The sequence below is a fragment of the Anser anser genome (assembly GCF_964211835.1).
Source record: "Anser anser genome assembly, chromosome: 3".
Classification (NCBI taxonomy): domain Eukaryota; kingdom Metazoa; phylum Chordata; class Aves; order Anseriformes; family Anatidae; genus Anser; species Anser anser.
The window spans coordinates 81,890,076-81,915,659 of record NC_139722.1 but is presented as its reverse complement, the minus strand read 5'-3'; the positions used below and the strand labels follow the sequence as shown (position 1 = coordinate 81,915,659).

Genomic DNA, 25,584 nt, shown 5'->3' with positions numbered 1-25,584 from the left:
CATTCTTTTCCAAATATTTTCAGCCTTGAGATATTTGACATCTGCTGTCAAGACCAAGAAAAAATGATTGTAGAGGTGAGTACGTAGATCCAGCTACCGTCATCAGGAACTTTAGCTACATAAATGTTAACTTTAGTTCATGAGTTACGGCTCACAAGGACGCTTTCTTCTACATATTTCAGCAGATTACATTTGCATATTTGAAAATCACTCCTGAGGATTAAAATGTCACTATTTTATACAGATGTGATATGTCCAATAAAAATGTGTATTTTAAAAAGTAATTACATTTCTAACTGTAGTTAGTCATGAAATCGCATGCAACCCACAAAAAAATGTGAAAACAATCAAGTCATGGGAGAAAAGGACTAGCAAGTCCAGGACAAACAGGAAATACTGTTGTCAACTGTTCAAATTTCCCTGTATGTTTCTTATGACGTAAACCTTCTGCAATTAGGGAAATTTCAGCTTTACAAAAGACATGAAGAGGACCGATTCATCATTCTATAAGCTACAAATCTACAACAATCAGTAGTACAACAGAACGTATACAGTACATCTGATGTAGCTGGCACTATCAGTGTCTGATCCCCAGTAACTCAGAAAGATTAACTGATCATTTTTTTCCCCAAAGCCTCCAACTACCAAAGATGATAAAGGATGTGCCCTGCCTCCAAAAGCTACCCATGACACATATCTTTCCTGCAATCACCACACGCTGCATGCTATAGAAAATGACCTCAGTGGTGACATTCTATCAAGTCATCCTAAATTCTTATTTGCCTCCAGCAGCTTTCTTTCACAGGAATAACAAAGTACAGAAAGTCAAAATATCAACCTCAGCGGCTGGCCAGCAATACTACACTATTTTGGAAAATACATCCACTTTCAGTGTTCTGTGTAACTGCTGACTGCATTATGAAATGTCTTCCAGAATGTCACTTCTAGAAAAACTCTTAACAGCATTTCTGAGGAAACTGAGTTTTTAAGCAGGAACAAGTGAATCTTCCATTTCTCAGCTGTAAGAAAGGAATGCTTTCCACCCACAGTAAAAAATCTGGCATTTCTAAATAGGTACTGGAGCCCAGGTTAGTCTATAAAAGACATAAATGGCACAGCTGGGGAACCTACAAGATAAACAAGACTATGACAGAAGCTATCAAGAAGGGTGTTAAGAACAGGCAGCAAGAACACTTGCTTAACAGAAAATACCTCTTTTTTCCTTAAACCAGATTTTCACATATCACCAGACTGTTACCATTAAATCAGCCTGACTCACAAAGTCTTACCTTTTAACTTGTAGCATAAAATTGTGAGGAAAAAAAAATGCTAACAAAAAGAAAGCAGAACATGAAATAAAAAACATTCTAAGCTTGGTTCCCCACCCCCTGCCCCAGGCAGAACAATGCCAGAATTTAGTAATTACTCACTCATTTTAGTCTTAGCTTATATGAAACATAACTCAGATTTAAAATACGAAGGTGAATATAGAAATACCATTGTTTTCTGTATGTTGATGGGTGACTTTCCCCTTCACTAAAGCATTAGCGTGAGTACACTGAATATTATAACGGCCATGAAAAATTTATTGAACCTGCTGGCAAGCTATGAAGTAGTTCATAATGGTATTGCAAAACTATTTATACACATTATTTGGATATTTTAGATTTTCAGTAAGTGGGGAAAAAAAAAAAGGAAAATATATTTTGCACAACAAAAGCTTCTCTTCCTGCATTCCTGGCATTCCTCATGTAATGCTAGCTCTTGTCATCACTATTGTTGACTGGGGATTTCTAAAACATCATAGCTGGTGTTTAATCTCACCAGATATCTCTCAGACGATAACATTTCTTTGAAAAAAAATAAATGCTCTTTGCTTTTAGAGCTGATCATGATTTCTTTACACCATTTTCTCCAACTGCACCTTCTATTAGGCTATATTCTAGTCATATAATTGAGAAAAATAAGACTGGATGAACTAGTTCAACCAGTACTTGTTACATGTAGTGCAATAGAAAGATGGCATTTGTGCAGACACATGTTTATAAAACTCCATTTTCTGACAGCTAGAGGGGTTTTGTATGTGTCAACAGCTGCCAGTTCCTATACTCATATAAAAATGGACAGCAGTGTTGACAGAAATCTTTATGGCAATAGTATTTAAAACATGGCAACAAAATATATTTTTGTAGTATCTTTTAACATTACATATGGACGCAAGGTAATGGCATGAAGCTGTGTTAGGGGAGGTTGGGGTTGGATACTAGGAAAAGGTTCTTCACTGAGAGAGTGGTTGGGCACTGGAACAGGTTCTCAAGGGAAGTGGTCACAGCCTCGAGCTTGCTGGATTTCAAGTGTTTAGACAACACTCTCAGACATCTGGTTTGATTTTGGGGTGGTTCTGTGTGGAACCAGGAGTCAGACTTGATTCTTGTGGGTCCCTCCCAACTTGGGATATTCTATGTTTTCAACTTTTCTCACAAGAAAAGTTTACAGATGTCATTTGGAACTCTCCAAAACTGATTCATATAATGCTACAAATGCATACAATGTTTACAACTGAAGATACTACACAACTAATACCAATGTCTGCATTTACACCCATATAGACTATTCACATTCAAACTTCATGCATAATTTTGATGATAACCATACAACAAATAACAACAAATATCTGCACATTAAGAGATGTTATTTACCCTAATCCACGAATCATAAGTTTCTCTTCCTCTTTTCCCATCCTGACACTGAGCAAGGAACGTATTTGGCCGAGGGATGCCAGAAGATTGATTGTGTCTTCCACAGACACACTATTTATAGTATAGGTCTTTGGCAGGGCTCGAACCAAGCCACCAATACCATCATACTGGCGATGAAGCAGTACAAACATGGCCCTGACTAACTCTGGGTCTTCTATTACTGATTCCTGGGCCCAGCGCACCATTGTGTCTGAAATCAACTGTTGAAGAGTAGCTGTGAAGAAAATACATAAATCACACAATTACCATTAATTACTCATATCTCTGCCAGTAGTTCCTCAGAATGCATTATGCACCATGCATTGTAATGAAATCAATTCTCAAGCACTTTTTCCTTAGTGTTTCTTTAGCAGACTATCAAAGCAAAGTATAATCAGACAGTAAAAGCAGAAACATCTCAAAAACAAAAGCCTACATTTAAAATTAAAATTAAATTTTAATTTAATTAATTTAATTTATTAATTTTAACTATTAATTAATTTATTAATTTAATTAATTAATTTAAATTTGAAGTTAAAATACAGGAAATAAATCTAATAAAATAATATTTATATTATATTATTATAAATTATATATAATTTATATTATATATTATATTATTATTTATAAAAATAACATTTATATTATAATAAAAACAATAACAATGTAATAAAAAATATGAAGACATAGAAGATGCTCACAAACTAGACAGATTTATTTCTACATATTATTTTTAAGATTTTTGCAGGAATTCAGCTCTCAGGGTTTTTCTTACATATTATGAAGTGAGGAAAAATGCGCTGTAGCATATGTAAATGCTGTATTACTTATTTATGGCTCTAAGCTGTGCATCCAGTCGAAAGTTTGTAATGTACAAAATGGAATAATTCAATTTATTCCATTACCAAACAAAAAAGACCTTCAAAAGAAATAAATGAGAAGACTCCAATCAAATAAATGTGAAATCAGTGTTTGCATAATTTGAACTAAATCTCTAATGAAGCAAGAAACCTATATATGATGTTCTGACTGGCAACAATTGCAAGGATTTGGGAAATTTATGTATGTTAAAACACAAAAAACGTATAACGACAGTTAAGATTTGAGACCATGCTTTAGAAAAAGTACTCAAGATCTAACAGTGTAGGCAAAGTATTTGATGAGGACAAGTGAATGCTGTTCTTTTTCCTGCCTGAGGGAACTTCAACTGAGGTCTGCAAGACCTTGCCATATCAATCTGGGACCCTCTCAAGATATCCTGGTAGTTATACATTAGAAAATCCTGCCTTTTGTATTCACCTAGCTAATCAATTTATATCCATGTCAAGCAGATAACAAAGGAAGTTTGATAATCCCTGCTAAAGTTCAACAAACCTCCTGATAAATACTCTGGTGTTAAGACGGTTTATGCAGGGCAAACATCGAAAATATTTTCAAATTAGAAATTTATGTGTTGAGTGTAACACAACTTTGGAATAAAGTAGATGTAATTTCAGTCTAAACTCAAACCACAGAAAAGTGAAAGTACTCAAAGAAAGATACTGACCAAGAAGGGACAGGAGTTTAAAGAAAAGACAATATTTAACAAAGAAGAGACTTTTTTCTATGATGTAGTAATACAGAGTAAGGGGAAAACATAAAATGGAGCACTGTATTTCATCATTGTTGTCCAAACACTGCACTATACATATTTCCACTGTCATACCACATAGCATTTTTTAGAACAGAAGCACTTAAAAAGTAAGTAAAAGGGTGAAATTTGTTTTGGCTGATACTTCAGAAGGTACTAGAACTGAAAAAAATAATAACAAAAAGGGACATGGTATTAAAGTTTCCTTTGTTCTTTGTGAAGAATCACATAAACAGGCTGTTTTCTCCTGTTTTAATAAATCCAATACTATATCCCATTTGCCCATGGATCTGGCTGTATCTTATTTGCAATGTAGAACCCAAACAGTCTAGTCATCACCTTAATGACTTGTGTGGGCACTTATTTCCTCTGATGAGTTGTACAGAACTATTTCCATATAATATTGTCTTTCTACTAAGACAGAAGAGAGACAAATTGGTTTTGTAGAGCTCTAAGCTTACTACAAGAAAAAAAAAAAAAAGGAAACTAAGATTCACCACAAGATCCTGTATAAACCTAGCCTCTAATCATCTCTGTGATAATGAAATAGTTAAAATCTGCATCGCTAGAAAGCACATTTTTAGGACAAAAATATTACTTCTTAACACTAAACAAACACTAATAGCTGGCATCTAACTAGTCTTCTCATTATAAGTGCCATGACGAAAATCTTCTCATCCCATAATGTTAAGCACTTACATTATGCAACCAAGTTAAAAATTCAGCCTCCCTAGGAATTCTGCGTAGTCATTGAAGGAAACCAAGTTTCTTCCAAAGTCAGAACATCTAAACTATATGTCCCAAAATTAGTTCCTGCTAGTAGGGTAGTCAAATATTTAACCAAAAATTAATTCCAGCTAGTAGCATAGCAGCACCAGAAATTAAGGCATATGAAAGTGCCACCATAATAAAGGTAAAATAAATAAATAAATAAAACAGAATTGACAAGTAAAAAAGGTAAAATTCCATAATCTGTTGGTCCCAAGTACAGAACTTGGATGGCACCAGTAATGATTCTTATCAAGATGGAAAGGAAGGAAGTTTCAGAAAAATGACAGAGCGACAATCACACTCTTGGATTTCAGGTTGAGTGGGAAGTCTTTCTCCTTGCAAATTAGGATCCAATTGTGCAGTCTTCTTTCAGCTGTCAACTTCTATGCAAATACTGATTTGAAGCTGCTGCAGCTGGTTTTATGAGCAAATTCTCACAATCAGGACCTTGCTACAATTATTGTCTGCAATAACACCACAAAAAGCAAGAAACATTCTGTAAAAAATATGACTAGAAAAAGGATCAATTGTGAAAAAGACAGTAGCAGTTTTTCACTACATCCATTGGAGAAGCAAATCTGTCTATCAAAAAATCTTCCTGTCGTAAAATGTCATTCCAGCTGAGCTTGTTTCAAATCAGAGCTATAAACTTTAAAATGCACAGATGTTAAAATATATGAACAACTTCCTCCTCTGCTTTTTTTTGCTATTTGGAATTAGGATACAATAAACTGTGATTTAATATTGCTTACAGGATGTCTTAGCATCATCATCAACTGGCTTCTCAGCTTGCTTCTTCTTCAGATATGTAACTTTTTCCATAAGGTATAGGAGGCGACCCCTAATGGTTAAATCACTGCTTCCATCCAAGGTTCCATCTTCATCTAGTTCAATTCCTGAAATCAAAAATATATACTAAATAGTAAAAGACTAAAATTAAACAAGTTGCAGCCTTATTTTTTATCTTGTATGTACAAACAAACTGAACTATATTGTTCTGCTCTATTCTATCTTTTTTATTCTACATTAAAAAAAAAAAAACTTGGTATGTAGTATGCTTAACCAGAAATCTGGGACAATTGCAGATTAGGTATACGTGCAAGGCAGGAAACTGCAGACAAAGGATCGTGTAATCTTATTAACTTACTGTATAAATTGTGTAGTATGATACATAAAATACGTAGGTAAATACATTCCTGTGCTCAGATCTCTCAGTATGGATGTTTCCATGCTAACGCTGATTACTTCATGACTTCACATGTTTCAGACATGTGAAGCCCAGAACTATATATATAATGCCTACTGACACAGTAGAGCTCAACCGATAATAGCAAAGCATATAAGACTTTTAGGTAAAACATAACATAGAAGTGAAAGAACTAAAATTACAATAAATATAATTTGTAATGACCGTCAGAAGAAATCAGCCACCTTCATAATACAGTGACTGTTTCATGTGATATACTTTATAGCAAGTTCTAAAATTTCAAAGAAAATGTGTGAGACTTTACAGAACCATGGTCTTGCTGAGACAGTATCTGAAGGCTCTACTCTAGCCTCCCTGCTCAAAGTAGGTTCAATTAGAGCAGGTTGCTCAGGACCACATTCATTCAGATTTTGAATATCTCCTAGGATGGAGGTTCTTGAGTTCACATTACACTTACAGTAAAAAATAAAGGTAAAAAAATAATAATATTAGGTTTAAATAGAATTTTCTTATTTCATTTTGTGTCCGCTATCTCTTCTGCTGTCACTGGATACAACTGCGAAAAGTCTGTCTCAGTCTTCTTTATTTCGCCCACCCTATAGGTATTACATGCATTGATACAATCTCCTCCACGAGCCTTTTCCTTACATTAATCAACCCCAGCTCTCTCTGCTTCTCATTATGTGAAAGATAGTCCAAAAATATAACCATCTTTGTGGCCCCTCACTGGACCTGCTCCAGTGTGCCTGTGAATCTCTTATACAGGGGAGCCCACCTGTTGGCTCTCTTTGCTGCAAGGGGCCTTCACTGCTACATATGTTTACCTTGTTGTCCACCAGGACCCCCAGGTCCTTTTCTGCAAAGCAACTTTTGAGTTTGGCCATGTTTTCAATACACAGAGCAATTAATTCTACTCAACTGTAATGTATCTTCTGAATATTATTTTTCTACTTGTAGATTATGCAAATTACTATATAAAATTATTTTTCTACTTGTAGACTATGCAAATTACTAATTCTTCATAACAAAAAGAAAAGAAACATAGTGACAAAACTAGACCAAGTAATTCAAAAAGAGTAGAATGATGCTTAAAGACTAAACAAATATGGAAAAAAGAGATAGATGAAGCCTCCTCTCCTTTCAAAAGTTATTCCTAAATTCTTTAATTCATCTAAGTTTTTTGTCAACTGACAGTTTTCTTTGAATTTTCCATTTTTTTCCCCTTTTTTTCATTTAAAATAAAGATACTTAATTTGAAGCATCATAATGCACCTTTATAAAGTTTGTGAATTATACCAAATTGGGATGGAGCAGAAAACACATTCCAGGGCAAGAAGTTCAGCAGCTTACAGGAATAAGCTGGCAGGAAACTCATGAGGTTCAGCAAGGAAAAATACTAAGCGTGACAGTAACATCTGGGCATGAAGTTGTTAAAAAGATTTGCAAAAGAACTTTGAGCGTCATGTTGGACAAAAAGCTTAACACCAGTCAGCAGTGCACTCTAGCAGCAAGGAGAGCTAAAAGTATCCTATATTCGCAGAAACACAGTCACAAAGGGAAGTGATTATTCACCAGTACTCAGCATTCATGAGACAACATCCAGAATGGTACATGTAGGTTTGGGCTACCCAATACTAGAAACACTTGAAAAACTGCAGGGCATCCAACAAAGGCCCATGAAGATGACTAGTGGCTGGAACAATTGTTCTCTAAGGAGAATAAGGAATTGGGCTCATTAGCCTGCAGAACAGAAGCTTTCTGGGGTACCTAACAGCAGCCTGTGAGGAAGACATCAAGAAAATGCAGCTATGCTCTTTTCTGAGGTGAACAAAATACAGATGTCGAACTAAAACAGGCAGGGTTCTTAAACAGACATAAGGAAAAAAGAAAAAAACTCCTATTTTTTACTGCAAGCTGCATATTTTTATTGGACAGTATTTACTGTTGACATAGTGTAATCTCTAGACTACTTAGCTGCTTTTTATTTCCCTAAAATTATTAAATTTATTAAATTAAAATTAAAAAAATTAAATTAAATTAAAATTATTAAATTTAGAAAGACAGCTTCTAAAGCCAATGTAATTTAAGAAGTAAAAATATTCAGTAACAGGACTTACCACAGTGCGTCATTAGGTCTTCATGGAAATCCAAGAGCTGGTCCCGAATTTCTTCAGGACAAGGACAATCGGTTTTATCATCCTTAAAGTTCAGCAGCATGTTAATCTTAAAATAGAGAACACATAGGAAAGGCAAACAACACTGATTTCTGAAGGAAAAATTTTGAAGTCAAAAGAACTCTGCCACACATGAATCAAAACAAAATGGTCCATTGTAAGCTGTATCTACCTGCTCCTGAGGTGGTGATCGAAATTCCTTCGTTTTTCTAGCTGTCAAGGCAGCAGACATGTTCAAGGCCTGCATCACCTCATTGTACCGGAAGCGCTGATTCTCTTGAAGCTTGGCCACAAAATCATCCGAAAATGCTACAATGGCTTCTATCCGGTGTCGTACCTGGCAATCACACAGGTACTGGAGTAGATGACACATCTGAGGAAAGAGCAACACAAAAGTATGAAGAGTAGGCTAGCCAAGAAGTCTCCTCTGCATATTAATACAAATAAGGATAGATTCCTTACAGATACAGTCACTGTCAAACTGAATGAAATCTTTAGTTTAGTCATTTTCATTTTTGTTCATATAGCACAGTTTTCATTCATTGCAGTTTTCATTTACTGCATCTGAAGTGATCTGCAATACATCCTACACCAGGAATAACTGCCATGTGCAAGAGATTTATGTGCCCTGGACATATAAAACTCCAATAAAAGTTATGAGACAATGGATTTATTCATTGCTTCTATGCAATTTCTTTTCTGTCTGGATCCACAAACATGAAGAAACTTCATTGAGAAAGTAATTCTATTTCATGAAACAGTTGTTTGATCATTGTGAACAAGTTTATGTCATCAGAAAGATACTAAATCTTGTTGTTTCCTCCAAGGAAATTACTTCGCTATTAAACCACCATCAGACCTCTGTATTCCTTGACAGGGAAATTACCAGGTGAAGAAAAAAGGATCTGTGAATAAATGGGAACAACCACTAACACAGCAATATTGTTACCTGTAGTTTAACAGGTTCAGGAAGTTTCATCTGAAGCAGTCCTTCCTTTGGCACCTGCTCCCCTCTGGTTTCTTCCTCTCCTTCTTCTGACTTGAGCTCATCCGAACTCAGCTCCTTCTCTGAGAAATCACTTTCATCCTCCTGGCTCACAGCTTCTTTGAAAACCCTGGGCTCAATCAACTGCAAGATGTGTTTCAGATCCCCATTGTGGAAGATGCCCATAATTAGGAGAGTGTAAAAGAGCTTGATGAGAGGAACAAACAGAAATTCTGTAGAACCTCCAACTGGATCCCTGACATGGAGGCTGCCCTCCTGAACAGCTTCAGTTAGCATCTCTATTGTTTTGGCTTTTAGGATTTCAAGAGGGAATTCAGGACTGAACTGAAAGCATTCACTGCTAATGCTTACAAAACTTGGTGAGGAGAACTGCATTCTTGGTCTCAAGGAAGTGCTAAGTCCTATACCAGGAAGGCCATGTTTTTTGTTTTCATCAGGAAACAAAGTAATACTCTTGGTCTCATCTGTCATTGGGACAATAAATTCATTATTCATCATTAACCTGGCAGTTGCATAAGTATTGAGATGGATGTCAATAAGTAAGTCATAATATCCTGCACGTAATAATCCTGGCATATATTTATTCTCAATAGCATATAGGAGCTGAGATTCATCCACATGGCTACACATAGCATGGGCCACTCGGTTGTTCCCTAAAGCACAAACAGCTGAATATAATCGGAGGGTATGGTAGTGAAATTTCAGCAGTTCTTCTTGTTCTGTCAGCTCTAAAATATCAATCGTTCTGCAGAGAAAAAACAATACAGTAAATTGCTTATCAGTGCAAAAACTTACTTAAGAGAAGGAATTCAAAATTCTTCCTAAGGATAACATTGGCACAATATCATTTCTAGAGATGGACTTTTTCCACTTCTCAACTGTCATGTGAGAAACTGTTAACCTTAGAATCAAGGACCAAGAACACAGTTTAATCAGACAGATATTCAAGTTGCTCCTGAAGTACACCTTCATCTACATTCAAAGGGGAAAGATCAAACTAAATTACTTAACACAGAACAATTCTTCATACTACAAACAAGAATTTGGATAAGTGAAAAAGATTGTTTTTAAACTAGTACAAGTTGGGATATTTGTCATTTATTGTTTTTAGAATTGGGGTAGCAAAATGGAAACAGACTAACCAGTTAATTTGCAGAAGGTTAATTTGGGCAGATTGTTTTTTTTGTTTGTTTGGAATTCTTTCCAAGCTTTTAAGTGATCTTAATTTCAGGTTTAACATTGGGCAAAATGCTGAGACATTTAAGTAACAAAGAAATCTCAAAGATAAAATTTTCCAACTGTTTAAATTTAGGAAAATTAAAGTACTGGAATAATTAAATTGGTCACAAATTTTTAAAAATATTAAAGAAAATCAGATCTTTGCCTACCTTGCAGATTATCTTTAATAATTTATAAACATACTTTCCTTCTTTTTTTATTCAAAATCTACATGTACTGTTACAGACTTTGGAGAGAAACTAGGAGAGGTTGTAAACAAAATAAGAGGATGCAAATTTTAAAACGCTGCAAAATTAGATTACATTTCGTATTAGCTAAACCAAAACATATTGCCTTTATTTACATGTGTTATAAATACAGAGATAAAATAGAACAGAGAAGGACTTGGGCTTCTCTTACAAAAAACTTATTATATAATCCCTATTTATAGGGATTATATAATTATATTATATTATATTAATAATATATTATTAATTATTATTAATTATATTAATTATATTAATTATAATTATATAATATTATATTATAATTATATATATATATATATTTATATATATATTTATATTTATATATATTTATATATATATTTATATTTATATTTATATATTTATATATATATTATAATTATATAATATTATATTAATTATAATTATAATTATATATTATATTAATTATAATTAATTATATTAATTAATTAATTATTATTAATTATAATATAAACTATTATATAATCCCAATTTATCTCTGATATACTTTTACACAAAAACAACATTAACCTGTTTTCTTCAGGAATGTGAAGGGCCATGAACTGCAAAGGATTCAGGCACTGTATCATCCAGCCTTGACGTTCACTGATTCGAGAGACATCAACCTTCAAGAAGTGGTTTGGCACTCTGCTCCAAAGCACATGAGTCAGAAACTGGACATGGAGACGTGGAGGACATTGAGACACTGGGTTTTTGTGTTCACTTTTGAATAAGCCAGCAGACAATGGCATTACATTCTGCAGAATTCCAACGGAAGAGACAATCAGTTTCCACATCTTTACCAACAAAGGAATATACGATATGATATTTCTCAAGAAATATATTCAACACACAGCACAGTACAACAGAAAATTTTCAGTAGTTTGTACAATCAGCTGGTAACAGTTGACAGATTAGCAGCAAGAGAGTATTTTCCACTTTTTTTTTTTTTTAAATAGCAAAATTTGAAACAAACTTGAAAGCAATGTGTGTTCTTCTTGGACCAGAGACCTGAACCTGTCTCTTCTTTTACCTCTTTTGATTTGTAAGTCATCCATATTTCCAAAGCATAGAAGTCAATTACAGTTCAGTTTTACTGAGTTCATAGGTTAAGTGTATCTCAAAACTCTTTAAGACCCTAACCTAATCTGCAGAGAGATTTGCCTTGCTGACCTGTGATTCCTTTTCATCATGAAGGATGAGATTCAGAAACTTCAATGGGACTTGCAATATCCTCTGTCAACGCTAATCAGTTACAGCAATTTTCATCCAATGTACTATATTTTAAATACATAAATTAATAATAGAAATAGCAATAGTGCAACCACTTGGAATAATGAAAATGGGTCCAATACCAAGAACATATTTTGTGCAACAATTAGCAAAAATAAAATATATATATATATATATGATACAACATAGTCCTAAACCTGCATAAAACACAACCATTATTTACCTTTATTCTACCGAGTTCAAACTGGAAAACGTTGGGGCTTGTAGCTTGAGCAAATACAGCAGGAAATAACTTTGTACTAGGTTCAACCTACATAAAAGAAGCAAAAATATTTAATCACTTAAGACAACAAAACAGTATTACATTAAAAAAACAAAAACTAATATCTGTATGGAAAGCTAATAAGTGCAAGCCTCTGAATAACACTCCAGAAAGTAGAAATAGGAGAGGGAAAATACTATTTTAGCAGTGGCGATTACTTTTTCTTCCAATCTTGTAACAAACTTTCTAATAAAACACAATCCAAGGATTCAGTTTCCCTCCTTCCCATTGGAAGACATCATCAAAGAATACTCACCTGATAGTACGTGCCCAGTTCCTTGCCGTTAGCTGTGAAGGTCAGTAGGCCACTGGCAGCATCAATTAAGCAACCAATTTCCAGACCATTATTATTACGTCCTTGTCCAGGGCTCATGCTCTCTCCTGCGCACACCATATAGCAGTTGCTGCGCTTTATACTGAATGTCAAAAGACAAATATATTTATGGATGGTGTGTAAACTTTATGTAGTGGCCTAAAAGAACATTGTACAACTGCAATCAACAGGGTCTTGTGGCTGAAAACAGTAGCATAATCATTGCCAAAATTCAATGAAACTTAGACTTTATAATTGGAAAAAAAAAAAAAAAGATGACAAAATATTAACAAGTTCAAATCTGTTCTAAAATTCTGAGAGAAAAAATGGATTTTTTCACGTTAATATTTTAAACTGCTTTGTGTTAGGCATAACTGACTTTCTGACATGGATCAAAAGATGAAATGGTGAGAGGTGCTGTTGCACTAATTCGTGTCTGCTCAAAACCAAAAAGTTCCAAAAATAATACAAGCTATTTTACTCTACTTTGTACCTGTTCAGAAATCAATAGTTACAGGACCATGACCTGAATGACTGAAACTACCTTAAAAAGCTGAATTACTCTTTTACTTCTCAGTGTCTATTCATCTGATTATACCATTAATCCTGTTTCTTTACAAGCAATAAGAGAATACTATAAAGTTAAAAAAGGACCACACTGCCTGTCCTCTTTCTTACTATAACTTTTTTTTAATCAACTCAACTACAATAAATAGAGTGGATTTGCAGTTTATAAATTATTAGTTGCCTTTGTGAATTATAAAATATGTAACAATTCAGCTAAATTGTAACCAACCTCTCATGAACCTTCCCTTTTTCATCTCCCAGTGTCACTGTGACCGTACGCACTCTGTCCAAGTCAAAGCTTGTGTCATACTGATGAAAGTCAGAGGTAATCCAGCCTACCCAGACATTAGCAGGTTCTTGGCCAGGAAATATTCTCACTGAATAATAATACTGTAAATAAAAATAATAATATCAATAACTGTTAGTTGGTTTTCCGATATATCAGTTTGATTCATGATACATTTGTTGTAATCTGAATGTCGTCTCTTTAAAAATAGCATAAGCTTGTTCAAGTGCAATTCATAAACAAAGAAACAAAAGGATACTAATACTAATCAAAATACAGTCTACAAAAACATTCAAGTTAAAATAAAACAAAAAATGGAAAACTGATGAAGTATTGTATTTTAGGCTTCCACATCACAGCACCATAGGCTATTTTTGTACTGCAGCTGCAATATTTATACTGTAGGTTACTGTCAGTTTCTAGTATACTAATACCTTTTAGAAAAAGGAAAATATATCTAAAATAGCAGCTTTATTTTTCTTGTCAGAGAAAAATGCACAAAAAAAAAAAGTATTACGTTCACTAGAAACTCCAAGAAATAGATGCTGAATAAAATTAAGATAGATGTGTTCAAATGGCCCTGAACACTTATCTGTTTGCTTAATGCACTTCTTCCTTTTTATTCCATTATTCTGGAACTATTTATTTTTCCTCTTTTGGTGTTGTTAACAACAGTTTCAAAAACATATTCTATTTAATTTATGACTTTCCATATGGAAATGGTTTTAGATTGACAGTCAAGTCAAACCAAAAGGAACGTAGCAGTCTCAACTTCAGTAGTGCAGGACTACTGAAGACATTTAAATAAAAAATTTTGCCTGAAAATTAGTTTCTGAAACTCTTACAAGCAAATTCTTGTAGTTATACAAAAGGCAAACAGCTAAAATACAAATCCAATGTTACCATACCGTGGAAGTTTGCATCAAATAATCATAGTCATCCCTATCATCTGCTAGCACATCCTCGGTAAGCCGTGCAGAATGGCTTGTGCTATAATCTGGCTTTGTCCTCCTGAGCATAAATCTGTAACAAAATAAGTAAAATCAAAATCAGAATCTATACAAAAGGCTCAATAGATTAATATATATACACACAGTAGTTTTGTACTAATACTTGTCCTAGAGTACATATCATGAAATGATCACAAAAGCATTCAAAATAAAACAAATGATAGGTTCATAATAGCTGGAAAAGTGTTTTCAGTTTTTGGCTTAGTTTTAATCTACATCTTGCATATGAAGCAACTTAAGAATATGAAGGTTAATTGCCCCTCTTACTGCATTATATCCAAATTTAGGGCAGAATTAGGGAAAAATCTCTGCAGACCTGACTGGCATTTTCTTCAACCATTTAAAATAAAATAAAATAAATAAAATAAAATTAAATTAAATTAAAATAAAATAAAATTAAATTAAATTAAAATAAAATTAAAATAAAATAAAATAAAATACTAATGTGCTACTAACCTTTGTTTAAGACGTGAAGGCTTTTCTTGAACATAATCTTTATGGTTATTCAACTCTGATTTTGTGGCATCTTTTTCTCTTTCTGTCCGGTCAGGCACTAGATGACCATGAGCAGTTTTCATTAGAACCTCAAAATCAGAATCAGCATCATAATCCTCCAAATCATTCTTTGGGCCAAAAAGACCAGTGCCTGGTAACCCTCCTGCAGCTGTTCTGGAGAACACCTCAGCACATTCAATAGGCATACTTAATCGAAAAAACATGACGTCTGTTTTACTGTTCTGTGAACCAAAGGACTTCTGCGTGACCTTCAGGCAGGGGCAGCTGTCTATGGTGCCATCAATTCTCATCACCTATCAAACATAAAGATGCAGTTGTGTTGAAGCTGATGCTTTGCCCCCTGTTAAACATTCAAGTTATATTTCTAGCATAAGCACCTATGACTAGCAGAGCTTGCAACTGTCAGTGGTCAAATGCATTGTAATTATTGTATGGTCATTTTAAGGCGAAATTAATACTATAAGGAGTTCCTTCCTTAAATACGAAGCACTTACAAAAGAATGTTATTTCTCATCATAGTTCTGTGCAATACAAGTCTAACACTGCCCAGAACAACACAAAACAACTAATAAAGTATACATGCACAACAAAGAATACAAATCTCTTAAATATTACAATATGATACACATCAGCTGAAAGACAGTTCCTATTTCATCAATGTCAGAAAGATTTCATGGCAGACTTCAAAGGCATTAATTCAATTTCATCAAGATGCACAACTGACTGGGACATAAGTGTCGACACAACTGGCTAATAAATATTTATTAAAATCAAAACCATTTAGTTATGGAATATCACTTTAGAAAGTGTATCCACCAGAACACATGGTATCTGTTATGCAGAAATGCCCACTTTCTCGAACTTGTTTATAAGCACATTTCTCACTCACTGTACCAAGAGCTCCTAAAAGGACCTCTTGTAGAGGTTGTCTTGGAGAACCTCATGGTTACACATATTACAGATTTCATGCATAATACCACCAACTAAAGAACTGCATTGTTTGCAACTTCACTGAATGTAACAAATTTGTAATAGGAGCAAGGTTTGTCCAGAACTGGGTCAACATATCAAATTTAAAATCTTGTCTAGAAGAACAAAAGCAGAAAGATAATTAAAAAAGACTCGTGGAAGAAGTGTCTAAAAACATCTTAATAGGATTACAAACCTCAATATGTTCATGATTTTGTGGCACTGGTAGAAACTGAGGGAGTCTTTTACTCAGCCAAATGGTGATGTCTCTGTTTGTATTAACAGCAAAGGGTTCATACCCTTCCTGTAAGCCACAGATAGTGAAAAATTTTAGAGTGCTGACATCTTTTCCAAAGTTCATTCTTCCCACTTGAGATGGGCCCAGGCTGCACACAGGTAGAAATCCTTAAAACAAAATGAAAGAATATGTGGGTTGTGCACCACAAACATCAGAAAAATCTTTCTCTTCCATAAACCCATTAAAAATAATTTTTAAGAAAGACATAAAACCAAACAGTATAAATGCAAGCAGCTAGCTATAGCACATGGCCATTATATGTCACGAATTACTATATCTCAAATATCATTCTGGAAATGAAGCTCTCTAATACCCATTAATCTCTTCACAACTCTCAACTCACTTCACTGAGTCATGGATTCTAAAAACCAACACTTGGTTAAACTCTCTGTTAGGTGATAGAGTACTGCCAATTTTACTTCAAGTCTAAAAATTTTTGTTATTACTCCTAAAATTCCATTAGTTATATAGTAATTTGAGAGATCCTAAAAAAATACTATAAAAGTAATATAGGTCTCATCCACACAGCTATATTAGTGGGAAAAAATGCACCAACAGCATGCTGCAGATTAATCTGCATGCTGCAGATTAAAAAAAAATAGTAATAATTCATTTTAAGAGTTCATACCACTCTGTGACTCTGGATAATCAGAGCTGACAATATGATACTGTTGCTTCATTGAGCTTACGTTAGCTTTTTTTTTTTTTTGGTGGTGGTGGTAGTTTTTTTTGTTGTTTTGTTTTTCTTTTTGAATCAGCTTCACATCATCTGTATGCATCTGTATCTGCTCTCCTACTGTTTCTCTAGTACAGGGAATTCACTTTTGACTCCTTTGCACTTTTTAATTTGTTTATTTATCTGTGCCTGGGGTTCAGAATCATGAAGAACTCATCTATTCCACAATTATTCTGGCTCAGGTGAATCTAACAGGTATTGAAGGGTATAAGGACAAAATACAACCTATGCCTCAACTTCAGGTTGTCCAGATAAAAACAAGGCAGAACATCTGTTCATGAAATGTTTGTTAGAGACAAAAGCAAACTTCACAGCACAGCACCATTTACAGGAATGACCGTCCACAAGATAAAATATCAGTTTTCATTATCACCTTCACCTTTTTTTCTTTTTTCTTACAGATACTCAAGATTCATTATCATGTGTATGTGTACCAGGCATGATACATTTAAGGCCATAGACTATTAGTCATAAGCTCAAGCCCAGATATTTTTTTATTTTATTTTTTATCTTCACAGGAAGGCTTTTAAATCACAAGGCATCCACTTCTCAGATAACACAGATTTTAGACAACATGATTAATGTGTATTCTGCTAGTGCAAATACACTGATAGAAAATAATAAAGAGTATTTTCCAGAACGAAATGGAAAAAATCATATTATACAACACATAACTAGGAAAGTTATATTTGCTTATATAGATATATACCATGGTAGACCCTAGCAGCTCTAGTAGAGAGAATTTACTAGGCACCCTGCTAACTTAAAGAAGTCTATAAGCTATTGCAAGTGTTTTTAATCAAAGACAAAAATCATAATTCTTCTTCAATAACCTTATGAATCTCAACTCATCATTCTAGAACAGTAACAGCCTTCTTCTGTAGACATCAAGTTGTTTGAGAAGGGACGTTCACAGAAACAGTTGTGACAGCATGAATCCTCACAATGTTAACCAAAAATGATGTATGATTTGCTGTAAGCCACACAGGTATATGTAGCCTAAAATATGTACTTTGTCTATCTGAATCATATCACAAATTAATTTCTCATTCTTATTAATGTAAAACATTTTCAGATGTTTACAGGATGTATGGCACCCACATTAACAACCTTAAGAAGAACTGTGCTTTCCCCATCTCAAAAAGGGTATAAAAGAACTGAAAATGGACAACAAGAATGAAACTGCTTTCTAATCAGGAAAATTGAAGACCGTAGGATACTTCAGCCACAACAGCATCAACAAAAAAAATAAAGTATCATAACACCACCACAATTTATGAGTGACATAGAGAAGGTGAACAGTAAGTGATTTTTCAGTCTCTTTCAAAACAAAAATTGTTATCAAATATATTGTTTGGTAGCAAGCTTCAAAGCAAAGGGAGGAACATCCAATACACTTCCTATATTTTCTTATACAGAAATGTTGTTGAATTCTCTGTCACATAGCATTACTTATGCAAAAAGTTCACATTGATTCAAAAACTGTTTAGAGAACTTCATATGAAAAATAAATCCATCACAGCTACTCAATACATATCAACTTTGGCTCAGGAAGTTTCTGAACCAGAAATCACTGAAGGCTGGGACAAAGTGTATCAAGGAAGTTATTGCTGTCTGCTTGTCCTGCTCTTACATTTACCCACATGCACTTGGTATCCACTGCTGTTGAAAACAAAATAACGACCTAACTAGACTTTAGGTATATTCAGTTATATTTTGATAAGAACATAGAGAAGAAAAAAAGCTAAAACAAGTGTTAAAAGACAAGGAGGTGCGAACTGATCACTCTTAAACCTGCAATATATATATATATATATACGCACACGTATGTATAAAAATGTGGCAAGGTTTTGGTAGTGAGGGGCTGCAGGGGTAGCCCCTGTGAGAAGAATCCAGAAGCTGCTAGATAAGGGCCAGTTTCAGCCAGCTCCAAAGGGACCAGACACTGCCCAGAGCCAAGCCAGAAAGTGATGTTGTTTGTGCCTCTATGAGAGCATATTTAAGAAAGGAAAAAAACTGCTGTGCAACTGCAGCTGGGAGAGTGAGGAGTGAGAAGCAGCCATGCAGACCCCCAGGTCAGAGCAGAAGGAGGGCAGTAGGTGCTCTAGGCATGCAGCAGAATCATAGAATCATAGAATATCCTGAGTTGGAAGGGACCCTTAAGGATCATCAAGTCCAACTCTTGATACTGCACAGGTCTACCCAAAAGTTCAGACCATGTGACTAAGTGCACAGTCCAATCTCTTCTTAAATTCAGACAGGCTCGGTGCAGTGACCACTTCCCTGGGGAGCCTGTTCCAGTGTGCAACCACCCTCTCTGTGAAGAACCCTCTCCTGATGTCGAGAAGTTCCCCTGCAGCCTGTGGAGAGGCCCCTGGTGGAGCAGGCTGTCTCCCTGCAACCCATGGGTCCCACATTGGAGCAGATCTCCACGCTGCAGCCTGTGGAGGAGCCTCCAGTGGAGCAGGGGGTCTTGGGGGGGAGCTGCTGATTGTGGGGGACCCATGCTGGAGCAGTTTGCTCCTGACAGATGGACCCGATGGTACGGAGCCACGTGGGAGCAGTTCTTGAAGAGCTGCTGCCTGTGGGCAGCCCCCACAGGATCAGTTCGGGAAGGACGGCATCCTGTGCGGGGGACCCCACGTGGAGCAAGGGCAGAGAGTGACTGTGAAGGAGTGGCAGAAGAGGAAGCATTAGGGACTGACCACAGCCCCCATTCCCTATTCCCCTGTGGTGCTTGGGGGGAGGAGGTAGAAAAGGGTGGATGGGGGAAAGGCATTTTTAGTTCGTTTGTTTTTGTTTGTTTCTCAGGGTTCTAACTTGTTAGTAATAGGTAATAAATTTCTCTAATCACCCTATGCTGAGTCTGTTTTGCCTGTGACAATAATTGTTGAGTGATCTCCCTGTCCTTATCTCAACCCTTAAGCCCTTTTCATTGTACTTTCTCCCCCTTTTCCTTTGAGGACAGGGAGTGAGAGAGCAGTTATGGTGGAACTCAGCTGCCCAGCTGGGTAAAACTACCACAATGTATTTAGGCATTTTTAATTTATTTATCTATACATAAAAAATGTTTTTTGCTTCTGCACAGGTCAAACATTTCATGTAAGGAAGCCTCAATCTCTGTATCTCCATGCAGTATAGAAAAAAGCTGATTAGACAATTAAATGAAGTCCAAAATCTAAGAAAAGATTATATACCCTACTCATGCAAACCAAGTTGTATATATGACACAAAACTAAATCAATTCCTAATATTTGCTCTTCCTGAATAGAATACAGATAACAGCACATAAGCTGTTAATTCTTCTACTTAAGCATTTTCCTGTGGGATCAGAAAAAACTGTCACAGATGCATTCACTCTTAGATATGAAGCAAATAATTTCCACACACACAAAAAAATATTAATAATAATAAAATAACACTTTAAGAATCACTAAAAGAAAACAAAGAAATTCAGAACAAAATTCCTACACCGGAAAAATTCTCATTGATGTAATTACTCAATCTGGTATTTTCCATCAACTCTGTAACTGTAGCCAATATGTAATCATGATGATAATCTCTCACCAACACAAATTTCATTGATGCTAGAATGGTACTGTACAGGCAGCTAACTCCTGCAAGTAATCATTACTATACATAAAGTGTTGCTCTGTAGGAATTGAATATAAATACTAGTGTCAGTCTTAAGTATGGAAGCACTAATTTCTTTTTTGGTGAAATTCTGCACTGTTTCACATATGGTATATTTGTCAGTAAGGTTGTTCAGGACTATTCCTTATTTGGTAAAGATATTGCATCTACTTCTTATAAGGACTGTGCATGTCATGAATACAGACTAACTTTCAAGCCCCTTCTTTAAATGGGTATCCAGACATTTTAGATATAATACTTTACAGATGGAATGCTGGAAGCTACACAAAAAAATGGTTTACACATGATGTGGCTCTTATCTGCAGTTACATTACTGGGCTGCAGAGCAAACTTTTAATTTTAATTTATGAAATAGCACAAATGAAAAGAGTTCAATACTACCATCAGAAGAATAACTCTCTAGCATTCTCTGTCACATATGGCAAAAGTATAGCACAGCAACACTTCTTATAAGGTTCCCTACTTTTGAGGATACAGGATGAACTTTATGACCCGATTTGTCAAACACTGAGAATAAACAGCTCATGCTCTCCATGAGCACAAGTTGATAAAACAAAATTTGGGGTGCACAGTGTACTTGTTCATATTTACAGTGCAAGATTTCCTACACAAATGCATAATAGAATGCAATTACTGTTTAACAATTTTACTTCTGAGAATACATTATTTCACAGGCAGATTAGTTTGTCATAAATCCCAAAGAGCTCCACTTGTTGGCAGTACAACCTAAAATACAGCACACAAGTCTTAGTAAATTGGCAGAGCTCCATATTCCCTTTTCACTGTTCATAAGTGAATTAAAACTTCACAGTCATACGACATCTTTTAAAGCACGACACCAGGCTCTGCCAAATCTTTTATCTAAACTGAGAGGTCTTTTCTGCAGCAGCACATAGCATGCACACAATCCACTGATAGAAGTAATATGCAGAAAGGTCTCAATGCTTTTAAATAGAAGCTATTACCAAAAGCTAACCAAATCCAGCCTTAAAAATTTGAAAGCTCTACAAAAGTAAAATTTCATTTGGTTATTTCATATGTGTGTCTGTATACACACACACATATATACAGATGCCCCCCAATGAAGTGCACACAAAATACCCATAATATAATTGACATTTGTATACTGTTGTATTATAAAATCTGAGGTCAAACAGAATATTCCTCTGAAAACAGAATAGAAGATCTTTGAAAGTTAAGCTCTTTCCTATAAACATGACACTAGAAGAACTTAATGTGAATTAAAGGGCTATTGTGAAAAATTTGAATGGCTTGACGCTAACATGAAATTTCTGACATGGCTGCCAAGGCCTTGGTACTCCATCTCAAACCTGAAACTATTTTAGCAATTTCAGAATCAACAGAGATACTTTTAAAATGGAACTTGCAGCTAGAAATGAGTACCATGAAAACTACATCACTGTAATTTCATCAACTTTGAAATCAATGTAGTGATCAAACTGCTGCCTGCAGAATCTCATGAAACTCCAGTTTCTCTCAGAATCCCTCTCTACTCAACAGAATTATGCTGCCAAATAGTTGGGCAATTGTTATAATTTCATGGCACCAGGACGATTTTGTTCATATATCACTAACACTATGACAATTCAGGCATCCCTGTCCTTCAGCATGTTACCATAGTATTTAAAAAAATCTGTAGGCAGTAATCTGTAGGCTAGCGAACTGGTGGCAATTATATCATTTTAAATCAGATCAAGTTTTCCCTAATTTCTATGGTACGCTAGAAGAAGAAAAAAAATATTCTCCCAAAGTACTCCTGAAAGTAAAATACTCTGAAATACAGATCAAAGTCAAGTGGTTAAAATTCAAAAAGGGAAATATCTAATTGATAGGTATAAGATTCATCTTTCCACAGGAATAGGGATCGGTAACCCAAAAGCACTATGCGCGGATTTTATTGTTGAAAATTTTTTTCTCTCAGACACAGATATATTATTTTACAGATGTATAATACATATGACAAAATGCATACCTACAAAAGAGAAAAATGGCTCAGAGGCTGGTGCCAACACAGAAATTTTGGGTTTTTTGACCATGGGGCGCTTTACTCGGCACCCGGCCTGATGGCCGCAGACGGGTCCCTACCTCTAAGGGGAAAACGAATCCTAGCCCAGGAGCTGGCAGGGCTCGTTGAGAGGGCTTTAAACTAGGAAAGAAGGGGGATGGGGCTGAAAGAAGGCTTGTTGGAGCTGTGCCAGGGGGAACAATGGCAAAGCCGGGGAAGAAGGCAATGGCCCAACTGAAGTGCATCTAAACTAATGCACGCAGCATGGGCAACAAACAGGAGGAGCTGGATGCCATCGTGCAGCGGGAAGGCTATGACTTGGTTGCCATCACGGAAACGTGGTGGGACCACTCTCATGACTGGAGTGCTGCAATGTCTGGCTATAGGCTCTTCAGAAGGGACAGGCAGCACAGAAGGGGTGGTGGTGTGGCTCTCTATATTAGAGAGTGTTTAGATGTTGAGGAACTTGAGGCTGGGAATGATAAGGTTGAGTCCCTATGGGTTAGGATCAGAGGGAAGGCCAACAAGGCAAGCATCCTGGTGGGGGTCTGTTATAGACCACCGAACCAGGATGAGGAGACTGATGAGGAGTTCTAAAGGCAGCTGGCAGAAGCCGCGAAATCGTCAGCGCTTGTTCTCGTGGGGGACTTCAACTTCCCAGACATATCCTGGAAGCACAACACAGCCCAGAGAAAGCAGTCTAGGAGGTTTCTGGAGAGCGTGGAAGATAACTTCCTGACACAGCTGGTTAGAGAGCCTACCAGGGGAGGTGCCCCGCTAGACCTTCTGTTCACAAACAGTGACGGACTGGTGGGAGATGTGGTGGTCGAGAGCTGTCTTGGGCAGAGTGACCACAAAATGGTTCAGTTCTCTATTCTTGGCGAAGTCAGGAAGGGAACCAATAAAACCACTGTCTTGGACTTCCGGAGGGCTGACTTTGAGCTGCTCAGGACACTGGTTGGCAGAGTCCCTTGGGAGGAGGTTCTGAAGGGCAAAGGAGTCCAGGAAGGCTGGGCACTCCTCAAGAAAGAAATCTTAATGGCTCAGGAGCGGTCTGTCCCCACGTGCCCAAAGACGAGCCGACGCGGAACTAGACCAGCCTGGCTGAGCAGAGAGTTGTGGCTCGAGCTTAGGAGAAAAAGGAGGGTTTATAATCGTTGGAAAAGAGGGCGGGCTACTCAGGAGGACTATAAGGATGTTGCGAGGCTGTGCAGGGACAAAATTAGAAAGGCCAAAGCTCATCTGGAGCTCAATCTGGCTACTGCCGTTAAAGATAAAAAAAACCCTTTTTACAAATACATCAACACAAAAAGGAGGAATAAGGAGAATCTCCACCCTTTACTGGATGCGGGCGGAAACTTAGTTACAAAAGATGAGGAAAAGGCTGAGGTGCTCAATGCCTTCTTTGACTCAGTCTTTAGCAGCAAGACTGGTTGTTCTCTGCATACCTGGTACCCTGAGCTGGTGGAAGGGGATGGGGAGCAGGATGTGGCCCTTACAATCCATGAGGAAATGGTTGGCGACCTGCTACAACACTTGGATGTACACAAGTCGATGGGGCCGGATGGGATCCACCCAAGGGTACTGAGCGAACTGGCAGAGGAGCTGGCCAAGCCGCTTTCCATTATTTATCAGCAGTCCTGGCTATCAGGGGAGGTCCCAGTCGACTGGCGGCTAGCAAATGTGACGCCCATCTACAAGAAGGGTCGGAGGGTAGACCCGGGGAACTATAGGCCTTTTAGTTTGACCTCAGTGCCAGGAAAGCTCATGGAGCAGATTATCTTGAGTGTCATCATGCGGCACTTGCAGGGCAACCAGGCGATCAGGCCCAGTCAGCATAGGTTTATGAAAGGTAGGTCCTGCTTGACGAACGTGATCTCCTTCTATGACCAAGTGACGCGCTTGGTGGATGAGGGGAAGGCTGTGGATGTGGTCTACCTTGACTTCAGTAAGGCTTTTGACACCGTTTCCCATGACATTCTCCTCATGAAACTGGCTGCTCGTGGCTTGGACTGGCGTACGCTTTGTTGGGTTAAAAACTGGCTGGATGGCCAGGCCCAAAGAGTTGTGGTGAATGGAGCCAAATCCAGTTGGAGGCCGATTACTAGTGGAGTCCCCCAGGGCTCAGTGCTGGGGCCGGTCCTCTTTAATATCTTTATCGATGACCTGGATGAGGGGATCGAGTGCACCCTCAGTAAGTTTGCAGATGACACCAAGTTAGGTGCGTGTGTCGATCTGCTCGAGGGAAGGAAGGCTCTGCAGGAGGATCTGGATAGGCTGGACCGATGGGCTGAGGTCAAATGCATGAAGTTCAACAAGGCCAAGTGCCGGGTCCTGCATCTGGGGCGTAACAACCTCAAGCAGCGCTACAGGCTGGGAGAAGAGTGGTTGGAAAGCTGCCTGGCCGAGAAGGACCTGGGAGTACTGGTTGATAGGCAGCTGAATATGAGCCAGCAGTGTGCTCAGGCAGCCAAGAAAGCCAACAGCATCCTGGCTTGCATAAGAAGCAGTGTGGCCAGCAGGTCTAAGGAGGTGATTGTCCCCCTGTACTCGGCTCTGGTGAGGCCGCACCTCGAGTACTGTGTTCAGTTTTGGGCCCCTCGCTACAAGAAGGACATGGAGGTGCTCGAGAGAGTCCAGAGAA

At 36.9% G+C, this 25,584-nt stretch overlaps 1 protein-coding gene across 1 annotated transcript in view; it reads right to left on the bottom strand.

Moving 5' to 3' along the window:
* The window catches only part of RYR2 (ryanodine receptor 2), a 423,949-nt gene that overhangs the window by 128,079 nt on the left and 270,286 nt on the right, over positions 1-25,584 (bottom strand). Inside the window, exons 30-41 of the mRNA XM_083827634.1 lie at positions 16,423-16,631; positions 15,198-15,550; positions 14,640-14,754; positions 13,675-13,835; positions 12,822-12,981; positions 12,467-12,553; positions 11,542-11,768; positions 9,470-10,271; positions 8,693-8,893; positions 8,464-8,569; positions 5,892-6,035; positions 2,700-2,973 (exon numbers count right to left, since the gene is read on the bottom strand). Of these exons, the coding sequence (XP_083683760.1) occupies positions 2,700-2,973; positions 5,892-6,035; positions 8,464-8,569; positions 8,693-8,893; positions 9,470-10,271; positions 11,542-11,768; positions 12,467-12,553; positions 12,822-12,981; positions 13,675-13,835; positions 14,640-14,754; positions 15,198-15,550; positions 16,423-16,631 (2,839 nt within the window). The remainder of the gene's footprint in view (positions 1-2,699; positions 2,974-5,891; positions 6,036-8,463; positions 8,570-8,692; positions 8,894-9,469; positions 10,272-11,541; positions 11,769-12,466; positions 12,554-12,821; positions 12,982-13,674; positions 13,836-14,639; positions 14,755-15,197; positions 15,551-16,422; positions 16,632-25,584) is intronic.